The sequence below is a fragment of the Lissotriton helveticus genome, chromosome 1_1, assembly GCF_964261635.1.
Source record: "Lissotriton helveticus chromosome 1_1, aLisHel1.1, whole genome shotgun sequence".
In the NCBI taxonomy this organism is placed as follows: domain Eukaryota; kingdom Metazoa; phylum Chordata; class Amphibia; order Caudata; family Salamandridae; genus Lissotriton; species Lissotriton helveticus.
In genome coordinates, this window is record NC_136057.1 from 1,593,365,271 (window position 1) to 1,593,378,062 (window position 12,792).

Genomic DNA, 12,792 nt, shown 5'->3' on the forward strand with positions numbered 1-12,792 from the left:
AACTGGGCAGCCCAAAGGAAGGAGCCCGCGCCTCCGAAAAAACTAGAACAAACAGAGCCAAAAGGCAAACTAACGAGAAAACAGCAGGGAAGGGGACCGGTTGTGTACCAGGCCCAGTACTAGAGAGTGGGCCGGGTGGGCCAGGCCCACCCAAACATGAGCCTGGGCCACCCAAAACACGAGCATTTGCCCTCGTAGTGAATCTGCCACCGATATACAACAGTAAAAACTGTTCAGATAACTGGTGATTTACGATCCTACTGCAGAGCAACCATTTGTCTGTTGGCAGTTGTTAAATGCAGATAAACTGAATTTTACGGGAATAGCTCAGTGTGTTACTTACAGTTCAATTGCAATTGCAGTTCAGAAGTTACTATCCTAACATAGGATAGTGACCTATGAACTGTCATCAAAGAGCTGCATACAAACTTTGCTTTTTTGTGTTGTGATATAGTTAGAACTTCTCCATTCTTTCAACATTCTAATGTTACTAAAAAAGAGTTTGTTTGGGCAGTTATACCTTTTTTATCAGTAAAGCCAGCCCCCAACCACTGGAGTGCTCTTTAAATCCTGAGCTTGTACTTTTGCAGACCAAACCCCCGTAAAATATACTGCCCATGAGTGTGGATGACGGTATTTCGACACCTTGTAATCCTCATTGGCTTATGTGACATTCCCCGTAGACCGATTTATTGTCTCTGTATAATGTGTGCTGTTATGTAAAGTACTGTGACACCCTACACTCATATGAGTAGTGCTATACAACAAATGGAATGGATATGAGAGAGGGGCAACGGCGAGGTAAGGGGCACTGGTGGAGGGTGGCAGTGAGGGAAGCCGTGGAGGTGGTCACGGGGTGGAGGAGAACTACAGAGTTGAGGAGCACTGGTGGAGGGAAGGCAGTGCGGGAATCCAAGGAGGAGGTCACGGGGTGGGGGGCTATGGAGAAATGAGGGGCACTGGTGGAGGGTGGCAGTGAGGGAGTCCAAGGAGGAGGTAATGGGGTGGGGGGAACTACAGAGAAATGAGGGGCACTGGTGTAGGGTGGCAGTTAGGGAATCCGATGAGGAGGTCATGGGGTAGGGGGGGGGGAAACTACAGAGAGATGCGGGGCACTGGTGGAGGGCGGCAGTTAGGGAATCCGAGGAGGAGGTCACGGGGTGGGGGAACTAAGGAGCAAAGAGGGCACTGGTGGAGGGTGGCAGTGAGGGAATCTGAGGAGGAGGTCATGGGGTGTGGGGGAGCTATGGAGAGGTGGGGGCACTGGTGGAGGGTGGTAGTTGAGTTATCTACAGAGAAAGAGGTAAAAAAAAATAGGTCAAAAAGACTTTTGCCCCAGCACTAAAGCCGGCCGATTAGGACAACTGTGGAGCATACTTTAACATGCATGCTAATTACATTTACTGCTATATTCAATGTTTCAGGTTTGAAGGTGATTTTACTATTGTTTTTTACTGGGAATAATGAAAGTGGAACTGAATGGTGGCTGATATGGGGGTGGGGCCCAAGGTCAGCTGCGAGATAAGGTGTAACGGAGAGGGGGTGGTAGAAAAGTGGACAATCAAGCCTGTAAGGGAGTGCGCTGCAGAGTACGGGGTCAGGTGGAGGTAGTAATGAAGAGGGTTTCTCCCTGAAGGCTCACACAGAGGGAGCCTGAGTAGTGTCACTTGCTTGATACTCCCACCTTAGAAACCTCCTCTTCCCATCAAAGGGACATTACATGGAAGAAAAGCACTTTTTGAGAGTGATAACATTTAGAAGGAGACTTGGAAAAGAGTGGGTTTTACTGTGCCGTGTAAGACTAAGGAGAGAAAGGAGAGCCCAGAAGCAGGCCTGACTAGATATATAAGCGATAAATCGGGCCAGCAGTGGCCCACCCAAATGTACCTTTGGCCCACCCAAATAAATATTCCTGGAGCCGGGCCTGTTGTGTACTGACATAAGTTTACAGGTGTAGTCCTAATTGTTGCTTTTGGACCAGGTTTCGTCATTATAGAGACGACAGAAGAGCTTGGCCAGGCCTGCGTGACATTCACGTGCACAGTGCACCCCCTGCCACTCAATAAGGTCTGAATCAAAGAGGCATCTAAGAGTATGGGGAATAGTACGTCAATAGTACTTATTAGATACATTGTAGCCCCTTGTGCATCAGCTGAAAGGTTCACCTCCTTATTAATAACAGTGCCAGGAGGGCACAGTCCTTTCCAGTTCTATTGTTGTATAGGACGGTTCCCGAAATATTCCCATTTCAGATGTGTTGGGGTTGATTTACAAAGGCCCTTGTGATCATGTCCCAGAGATCATGTCCCAGGTGCTAGCAGTCTATGACACAGCTCACACGTCATAGTCTGATGTCACTGGTTCACCACAACCCCTGGTGGCACTCTCTAGGAGGACTCTGGCGAGGTTACCGCACCGCTCTGTCCTCGACTTTCACTCCACCCTCCTATCAGACTCTCTTTTATCAGAATCTCGCTGCACTCTGGTTAGACTACCATGTCACTGTCTGATCGCACCCTCTCAGCACTCTTTTAAGACTCTCTCTAACCTGACGCTCGCAGCGCTCTCGTATCTTTCTTTAATAAGATTCCCTCAGTACCCTAGCTGTCTCCACACTATCTTTGATCAGGCTGCACTCTCACCTGACACTCTGAGCAGACTCGCGCAGCAGGAGTCTCTCCTGAGACTCTGAGTGGACTGTTGCAGCATTCTGATCAGACTCTCTTTTATCAGAATCTCGCAGCATGCTGGTTAGACTACGATGTCACTCTCTGATCGTACTCTCGCAGCACTCTCTTTTCAAACTCTCTCCAAACATGCTGTCTCACCTGACACTCTCTGATCGAACTCTCACATCAAACTCTTTCATCAGATTCTCGCGACATTTTGTACACAAGCTCTCGCACCACTTTCTTATCAGATGGTCTCCAGTCAGACTGTCTCAGCACTTCATCTACAGGCACTCTGGTGGGACTCTCGTAGCATTATCTGACGATATTCTCAATCAGTCTGATTGAATTATCATGACACTCTCGGATCAGAGTCTCTCTCCAATCAGACGCTCGCAGTACTCTTTTAGTAGATACCTCAGCAGCACTTGGTCGCCAGCTCTTTCTGACCAGACACTCGCAGCACTCCCACCAGACACCCTCTGAGCGGCTTCTCGTGGTACTCTCTTATCAGACTCTACCTAATCAGACTTCCGCAGGCGCCCAGACCTCAGGTCAGGTGTCAGGTGAGTCTGTGTCCGAGTCCGACGGTCGAGCCTAGGCTAATTAGGGAACACAGCGGCCGCGGCATCGCATAATTTCAGTAGTTCTGGTCATTATTAGTCAGACATAAATTGCATGTGGAAATTGATCTTTTTCTTCCTCGCAGCAGCCTATGGTAAGATGTTTTTGTCGGACTCAAGTGTGAGCGGAACCTTAATATGGGCGCCTAATTCCATTCTGTCTTTACACATTGGGATGCCTGACCCCAAGATATGCTGCTCAGAAGTCTTGTGATTCGCAAGGCTTCAGTTTGCAACGTGGGTGTAAAGAATCCTGATAGGCAAGCACTGCTGCCTTCTCTTTGTCACACTCTTTCCACTTTGTCACAAATAGACAAGATACTAGGGCTTGTCGCACATTCACTTGCACCAAGAAAAGTGGGCATGGGTTATTCCCACAATGAAAAGACACCCAACAAGTATTTATTGAGAAGGAATTGCACAGATTTTAATCAGTCGCGCAATAAAAATGTATTCATTCATTCATTCACTAAACAAGTACCCGGAGGAAGACAGGCAATATATACACGCAGACATGGAAACTATGGAAGAGCAGAGTATGTAAACCTTTTATCCTGGACTGAGAAATCTTAGTACTTTCAATTGATAGGAGGTGGATGCACAAGAACTACTACACTTACAGGGCAGAAGACGATGCATCAATTAAAAAATAGTATTTGACATTTGGTAGCAGTGATTGTTGGGCTTGTTCAAGCGTCACTCAGGTGAAGTTCAGTTTAGCGCCCCTGCACTTTTGTTTTTTTCCGCTTCCTTGGTCCCTCTGGAATTCGACCCTGATAAGCAGGACTTGGGCTTTTACCTTCGCTTTATTTTGTTGTTTCAGTTTACCATCATAGGTAATGGAACATTGACCCGCCTCTACACGCACCACCCGAACTGGCTCTTTGGCTCCATCCAAAGCACTCACTGTCAGGAATGCGCCAAGAGCAGATCCCTCACGGTCTCCAATCCTTTCCTGCTTTTCGAATATTTCTCGGACAAAATCAGATCGTCCTGCACTTGTACGTCAATCTCTGTAGTCCCCTGGATGCAATACTAACACTCACCTGCTTCATCACATAGCATCCCGCTCAGCTCTTCAGGTGTATCCTGATAGCTGGGGGAAAAGTCACAGCATTTCCTCATTTCTCAGTTGGTAAACTATAGTCAGGGTTGTCGACTAACTGTTGTGGGAATGTTCATGATGCCTAAGTAATCTGGGGTTTGTGTCATTATACAGAAGCCAAAGGGTTCTTTATAGAGAGCTCTGTGTGTCATTGGAGACTCTGAGACTGTAACCAATCCACACCCTTCCATCACAACATCACTTGTATGTCTCTCCCCTTTCTGTTTCTTTTCATCAATAGTGTAATCATTAGTCTGACATTGTTACACACTTGAAGATCGCTACATTGGAGAGAAAGTGTTCACTACAGCAATAACCAACAACCCTCAACTCTCAAAGTTCCTGCCACTCCTGTTCTCCTGCCACTTTGAGCTCTCCTTCTTGTTGCTAGACACATGACATGTCTTCCCCTAATGCTTTTTCTCCATCTGGCATAGTAGCCCCTCCCCTCCTCTGCTCTCCTACCCTAATGGTCTAATGGTGTAATACCTCCACCATTCCTTCCGCCTCTCCTGTAGCAGTGAATTCTTTTCTTTTTACAGAGGATTCAATTTTTTTAACTTTATTGTGTATGTGCTATTTCCGACACACCTAGAATGTGAAGCTGAGTTTGAAAATGTGGGCAAACAGAATAATTATCCATCTTTGCATGATAGTGTCATATCCATAGCACTTTTCAAGTTCGTCCTTGTATTCTTAGGGATGAAGAAAAAAATATCTGAACTCTACTTGGAGAGTAAGATAATTTCACTTATCTGTTGAAAGTAGAAATGCAAAGACAGTAGGTCTTACTTTAATGTTCTATTGCATGGAAGGATCTTTTATGCATGCTTATATTTTCATCATACTCAAAAGGTAATGGGACGAATGCTTACAATTTGTTTTACCACTGGCAATTGTTCAGAGTAGCATTTCACACCATCATTCTTCTGAACTCCATTTCGCCTTAGTTTGGACTCAGCCATATGCAAATCAGTCTTGACTCTGCTCCAATAGGAACAATCCAAAGTGGAACATGGTGGGCCGCGCTACGGGGGGGGGGGGGCCCTCCATGTGCTTTGCAGGGGGGCCCCCTCAAGTTTCGTTACGCCACTGCTTTGTCTCCCCGTGCTGCTCCGCGGCGCGCCAGAGGCGAAGCCAAGGTTGGGAGCAGGGAGGCTGCGGCGGCCGACATTTTAACGGTAGGAAGGAACTTTCTCATTCGTGCCTCACGATGAGAAGTTTCATTTATTTTTTATGCCCACGCTCGGTGGCACCATTGTCTGAAAGCTCGTGATTTAGATTTTGCCGGAAGATCTGTGTTTTTGCAAAATGGAACCTGTTTGTGATTGTCACCTGTGTGCAGTATTTAAAGTTGTTTTCTTGCTATATCACGAGTCAGACATAAATAAAACATTCTGTATTTATCGGGTGTAGAGTTTTTTGGAAGCTAAACATAGTAAAGATAGTATTTGCACTTAAAATGCGGTAGAATGTTTGTGATGCTGTGAGACCTTGGGACAGCCTACAGTGAAGGAGAGGTGTGGCGCAGTGGCCAGAGCGGCTGACTCCGTACGCGAGGCTCACAGTTCGATGCCGGGCGCCGGTGGAAGCCCGGCTCAGCACCATGTGACTCTGGGCAATAGCTCACTTTAATCTCCTCAACCACGACCCCCCAGCGCCTTGAAACCTTAAGGGATGATATGTTCCCGCTTTACAAGTATGGGTCTTCATCATCATGTGGGCCTCCGGTTTTCCTGGCACAGCCGCCTGTCACACCGTGTCGGTCTATTTTGAATGCATTCGGAGTTAGAAAATGGTCTCAATTCTCACCCCGAACGGCGTGCTTGTGTTATGAGTTTCGCGCACGTGTCTCAACTAGACCTGGACAGATTGCTAAACCACGGCTCGCGCTTCCCTCACAATGACATGCAGGGATCGTAGGTGAAAACATACCTATGTGGAAGGCAGGCACAGGGACGCAGGGACAGAGGGAAATCTGGCAGTGCATGAAGGTCTGGTCTGAAAGGTCAGTGTGCGGGTCAGTTTTGTGGCTGCTCGTGCACCTGTTTTATGGTCTGGTGGGCCAGTCTCCTTCTGCTGATATCTGATCTTACCACAAACATTGGCACATACAAATAGTTTGGAGCTGCCTTCCCAAGGTTTAGGCTACTGAAGCTGGGCTTTTATGCACAGAACAACAAACTGTTCATGTGTGTGTGCACGTGTATGTGTACGCATGCTCACACATGTTTACGTTGTTTCTGTGCTACGTCTATCTCGCCTCATGTTGTCTCCGTGGTGTTGTCTCTGTTGCCCCCGTCTCATGTCTTTCCAATGGAATGCTTTCGTCGGCATGTTTACGTTGTTTCTGTGCTACGTCTATCTCGCCTCATGTTGTCTCCCTGTCTGTGTCTCCGTGGTGTTGTCTTTGTTGCCCCCGGAAGAAGTCCAGGTGAGTGCTCCCCTCCCCTCCCGCTGTCCGTGTGCCCGTTCCCGCCCCCCTCCCCCCTCCCGCTGTCCGTGTGCCCGTTCCCGCCCCTCCCCCTGTCCGTGTGCCCGTTCCCGCCCCCTCCCGCTGTCCGTGTGCGGTATGTTCGTGTTTGGTGCATACAACCCCGATGGCTCTCCTGTTGGTAAGAAGCTCCATGCAGCTAGTAAACAGAGTCTATATGTGGCTGAGTTTGTTTGAGAGGGAATTCGGTGTTTTTCTGTCGTCGAGATAGTAATGGCCTGAATTTGGTGATTGCGATCAAGGGAAGGTTTGTGGTACAGCTAGTGCTATTGTGTAGTTGTCATGTGAAATGATTAGTGAAGCTAGTGTATTTTGTGCAGTTTTTGACAATATACATACAAAAGTGCTTTTGATATCCACTGATACGACTACCTTTTTAGGAAACAGCTAAAAACATGCCTTTTTAAGAGTTAAGAATGCTTTCGTCGGCATCTTTACGTTGTTTCTGTGCTACGTCTATCTCGCCTCATGTTGTCTCCCTGTCTGTGTCTCCGTGGTGTTGTCTTTGTTGCCCCCGGAAGAAGTCCAGGTGAGTGCTCCCCCCCCTCCCGCTGTCTGTGTGCCCGTTCCCGCCCCCCTCCCGCTGTCCGTGTGCCCGTTCCCGCCCCCTCCCGCTGTCCGTGTGCCCGTTCCCGCCCCCCTCCCGCTGTCCGTGTGCCTGTTCCCGCCCCCTCCCGCTGTCCGTGTGCGGTATGTTCGTGTTTGGTGCATACAACCCCGATGGCTCTCCTGTTGGTAAGAAGCTCCATGCAGCTAGTAAACAGAGTCTACATGTGGCTGAGTTTGTTTGAGAGGGAATTCGGTGTTTTTCTGTCGTCGAGATAGTAATGGTCTGAATTTGGTGATAGCGATCAAGGGAAGGTTTGTGGTACAGCTAGTGCTATTGTGTAGTTGTCATGTGAAATGATTAGTGAAGCTAGTGTATTTCGTGCAGTTTTTGACAATATACATACAAAAGTGCTTTTGATATCCACTGATACGACTACCTTTTTAAGAAACAGCTAAAAACATGCCTTTTTTAGAGTTAAGTTGTCCTTGGCTGCCGTCATTTGTGAACCTCTAGCGCCGGAACACTGCGGTTGGAGTAGCTGTTTACAAGTTTCGATCTAGAGATTAAACTATTGGCATTGTAAATGACAATGCCATTTATTTATCCTTTTTCAAAACCAACACATAAATTCAAATGTTGTCATTTACAATGCCAATAGCTAAAACTTTTCAAAAGGCGAAACCATTGCATTGTAAATGCTTGTGTGGTCCTGGCACGAGCTCCTGTCACAGTATGAATTGATAAAAGGTGTATACCATCTCTTCTCTTGTGTGTAAACTGACACCCTAGCCATCTGTAGTTGATACTTTAAGCTAGCTGTGTTTTCTATTCAAAGCAAGGGGTACCAAATACACCCCAACCTGTTCGTGTGCTGGCAAATGTCCTGTTTCTGACTCCTTGTATGCTGTCTAACAAGTGTCTGGGATGATACAAGGCTCAATAACACCCCACCTGCTCCCAGGACTTCATGAGAAAGTTCACATCCTAGTGTTTCTATCCTTGTGATTGACTGGAATAGGATGACACACCGCACTCGCATCTTTGCTACAGTAGAAGCTATTATTATGCTTCTACTTGAAACACGGCCTTCTATAGGGGAAATTAGGTCAAGAGCTGGGTGATTGATGCCCGTTACCTCCCCTTATGTTGTCATTTTAGACATCACAAACACAGCCTTTAAGTCATTATAATCACATATTGACATTTCAGGATGCTACAGTGCGCGGGGCACCCTAGAAATCATATATAACATGCTGTTTTATTAGTTACATCACTGTGATCGTTTATATGTGATGTACAAGACCAGCTAAGACCCCTGTCTCTCGTCGGACATTGAAGTGTGTGTTTTATGCAAATTGCAGTGATCAGTCGTGATTTGCATTAGGCCTTCTAGACCGCTGACACTTTCGCCTCCTAGAATGCTGTTTGTAAATCCAAAGGGCATAAACTGTAGAACACAGGCAGTCCACCTCACAGGAATGCATTCACAAAGTCCCACAGCAAGTTAAGGAAACATTCATAACACGCACATTTCACACACTAAGAAACGCAGACCTACAGACTAGACCGTAGTAAAGATAACTGGCAGGTCATGAGTTAATACTGGGTACAGAACCATGTTTACAGCAAAACAACTGTTCTTAATTTTCAACGAGAATTTAGTGCACAGTCCACCAGCACATTGTGTTTCAATCTTAATTGACCAGAGACTTGTTTAGCTGGCCTTCAGTTCAACATATATGTCTGCTAAATAATCCACATTTGTAAAGCGCAAACAATCACCCGTAAGGGTCTCTAGGCGCCGTCGGGAAGATTAAGGTTAAAAAACACTGGTGCACATCATGCAAAAGCTTTTTTTTACACACGTCTTAACACTAAAAACCATCAAGTTCTTTAGTGATCTCAAATTGTCAGCATCAATAGAAATAGAGGCACATAGCAGCAAGCGAAACCGTTGCATTGTAAATGCTTGTTTAAAAGTTGCTCCCCCCTTCATTCATTCCTGAAACCCCGAAGCAGCGTGATTGATACGCGTTCAAAGGAGAGAACTCTTCTCCTCTCGAGGCTTCTGCCCAGACGCCCGGAATTCATATTCATGATTCCCATTTGATTGCGGTAATAAGGACCAGCAACTCCACGTTTTTAACCCAAGTTATAAATTTTTATATATTAAACGACACCAACTAATTCTAAAGATGGAACACTACTGACAGCTTTAAGAAGTACTTCAACTGTCCACCGCCGTGGTTTATATTAATTTTACTACGACACTCGTAAACACAGGATATTTACAAAGACCCTGAAACAAGACAGACATCGAATTTATAGTCTTGAAAAAGGTGGAAGATCAATACGGCATAACCACCGAAACGCGTCGACGCCTAAACCCAGTACAATTCAAATCTCCTCTTCCCTTGTTGATATACAAGTCTCAGTTTACAAGACTAGGGAGAGATCAAATTGTAGTATTGAATGTACACCCTGTATTTTACAATTTTCATGTTTTGCAACTTTAGTCTGTCTGATATATTGTGCAGGTCACAAGAAATTGTCCAACTGTCTTACTAGTTTACGAATAATTGTATTTGTTTTTTATGAAATGTATGATGTACAATTGTGAATTGGTTTTTATTTCTGTCATTTTAATAAATGTTTTTGTACCTTTTGAATAACACTGTATGTTTCTGTGATTCTATCAATGAATGCTTTATAGCTAGATCTTAGCTAGATCCAGTATATGTTTCAAGGGAATGGTCTCATTTCTTCACCTTTTTTTAAAAGGACATAGGTTATGTATGACATGGCTCAGGGCCTTTATAGCCCATGTCATTATTTAAATACTGTTTGTTACCCTTGGACTCCCATCTCGATGACCGAGAAATGATTCATGCATGTGAATCTATGAAAGGTACCAATACTGGATAACCATAGTTAGAGGTAAGTAACTTATATTCTTACAAACCTATAAAGGGCTACAGAGAGCCAGGTAAGCAGACCTGTCTTTCGACCCCATAGGTGAGAACTGCTATTACAGGCACAGCAGAAACTCTGACCACCATCCGGTTTAGGTGGCTCTTCGCACAGGTTTCTTGTAACAAAATGATGCATATGATGATTATGTATAAATGCTACCCTGGGTCATTAAACCGACAATATTCCAAGAAAGTTTTGTTAATCTTATTAAATTTGCATGTCCATGTTACAGCTCAGATTTGACTCCCACACCCATTGTTGGATGAACCCTCCGAACAGGTGCATCCAGAGTTTCTCCTGTAACAACTGTTCCATGTTTTAATTTTCTGTCTTAAGCGCATAGTCTGTCAGGACGTGTACGATTCAAGTTTTTGTCCGGGAGTGGCCTTTATGCTGCTTCTTAGTCTGTCTTTTAGAATTGTCGACTGCAAGCCTCAAAAGAAGGAAACCAAGAGCGGTGGTCTAACCTCCTTTGGCCTCCGACTGTGAACCGACCCAGGAGCTTGCTGCAGGAGCTTTCTGCATTGTGGGCGTTCTGTGCTACCTTTTACCCTGCTGTGATGTAGGTGGGCAGGCATTGTGAAGGCTTGGCAATCTGGTGCTGGAGTCTGAGGCATATTCTTAGTCTTTCCTGCTGTCTCCAGCACTGACCCGAGATGCATGCATACATTTGACTATTCAGAGCTTATGACTTTAATAAAGGTTTCCTTGATCGAGAACTATTACAGGTAATTAACATTTCAATCAGTAGACCTATTTGGAAGAAATGGTAAACGAGTGCTCATGAGAAAAGCTGGGGGCAAATTCTGAATAGCTGTTCAACAAAGTATATCATACAGTCTAATCTATTTTTGTTTTGTATTTTTACTTTTTCTCTCTGCAGTTTTTAAGTCTAATGAACGGCAAGATAAAATAAAGATTAAGTTGAAGAAGGGGAAAGCAACAAGTAAAGAATTTACTGCAGGGCATATTGGCTCCTCTGAGGAAGAAGGATTCTTAAAGTACTGTGCTCTAGAATTTGTGGATGTAGCAGCAGTTGACAAGGAGGGCGCACTCTCTTCTTCGCCAGTATTGAAATCGAAGCAAAAGAAGCACCCAGGATTTCTATATCATCCCAACAAATGCACTTGTCCTTTATGTTCTGACTTATCCCTATCTGTGTTATGCACTCGGTGGGCAATGACGTTTGCTGAAATGCAGGTGTCCTTTGGAAATCACTCTGACGGCTCTAGTCTCTTGAGGGCTGCACTACAGCGCTGTATTGGTTTCTCATCCCGCTTCTCCAATGTTCTGTGCAACTTCCTTTCTCAGGACCCAAGAAACTCCAGTCAGCAAAGTGATGAGGGGCTGTCAACTGTAAGATTGGCAGACCGACTCTTAGCACAGCTTTATACCAATCTAGCCTCTTTGAACTCTAGTGCAAAACACCACAAAATGATAAGCATGTACATTCAAGCTGGCCTGAACTTTATTTCCTCTAGTGGTGTTTATGGCCTTGAACATTGCAAGGCTAACCTTCTGCTTGCAAACGCTGTCACTTCACTTTATAACTTGGCTTCTAGGAATGGTGGTCCAGTGGCAGACATTTTCTCTACACTGTGGGTTTGGAATCCACCCACAATATGCACCTCTGCCACAGAAAAGAGAAGCAAAAAAAACCCTGAGATAAAAATTAGTCTGACTGAGGCTGTGCCAGTTGTAAAGGGTGAAAACTTAGTGCTCTCCACCAGCCAGAAGAGGAAAGGCTCAACAGCAAAAGAGCGTGTTGTACCTCGCCCATTAAATTTCAAGGATGCGTTTTCATTGGATGACTCAGATACAGAGATTCCAACCATTGCCATCAGGTCCATGTCTGATGTTAACACTCCTGTGCAGAAATGTTTTCCTGCTGCTCTGCAACCCAAAGCACAGTTTACTGTCTTCAATGAAGAATCTTTTCCAGCAGACAAACATCTTGCTAGGGCACCAAAGGCTTCTCGGAAAATTAAGTCCCGACTCAAGGTAAGAAGTGAGCAGATATTGCTAATCTGAAAGTTTTGGTGTATGCTGTAGGATACTACATGGTTCTTACTGTCCTGGTTGGATCTACTTTAAAAAATCCAATCTTCCTCTTGTGGAGGAGAGATATCACCCCACACCAGCTTTGTATGCACCATATGTTTTTGTTCGAAATGTATTTACAGAGTGTGAATGGATTATGTAGTGATAAATTGTAGTATATTTTGTGATGTTGTGTTGGCGCCCCTGGACTACTGGCCATTTGTGTCGAACTGTAATGATTTTGAGAAACCTGTGCTGCCATTTGGAAGTGGGTAGTTGGATCCAACAACATCTGCTGTTTGTTTTGTCTTTGATGCTAAGTACATTGCTGACATTCA

The 12,792-nt window shown here is 45.2% G+C and overlaps 1 protein-coding gene across 2 annotated transcripts in view; it reads left to right on the top strand.

Annotated features, from left to right (window-relative positions):
• Positions 1 to 12,792, top strand: part of ESPL1 (extra spindle pole bodies like 1, separase) — a 588,475-nt gene that overhangs the window by 298,879 nt on the left and 276,804 nt on the right. For both annotated transcript variants that reach the window (XM_078687592.1, XM_078687600.1), the window contains one exon: positions 11,298 to 12,415. In XM_078687592.1, coding sequence (XP_078543718.1) covers positions 11,298 to 12,415 — 1,118 coding nt within the window. The remainder of the gene's footprint in view (positions 1 to 11,297; positions 12,416 to 12,792) is intronic.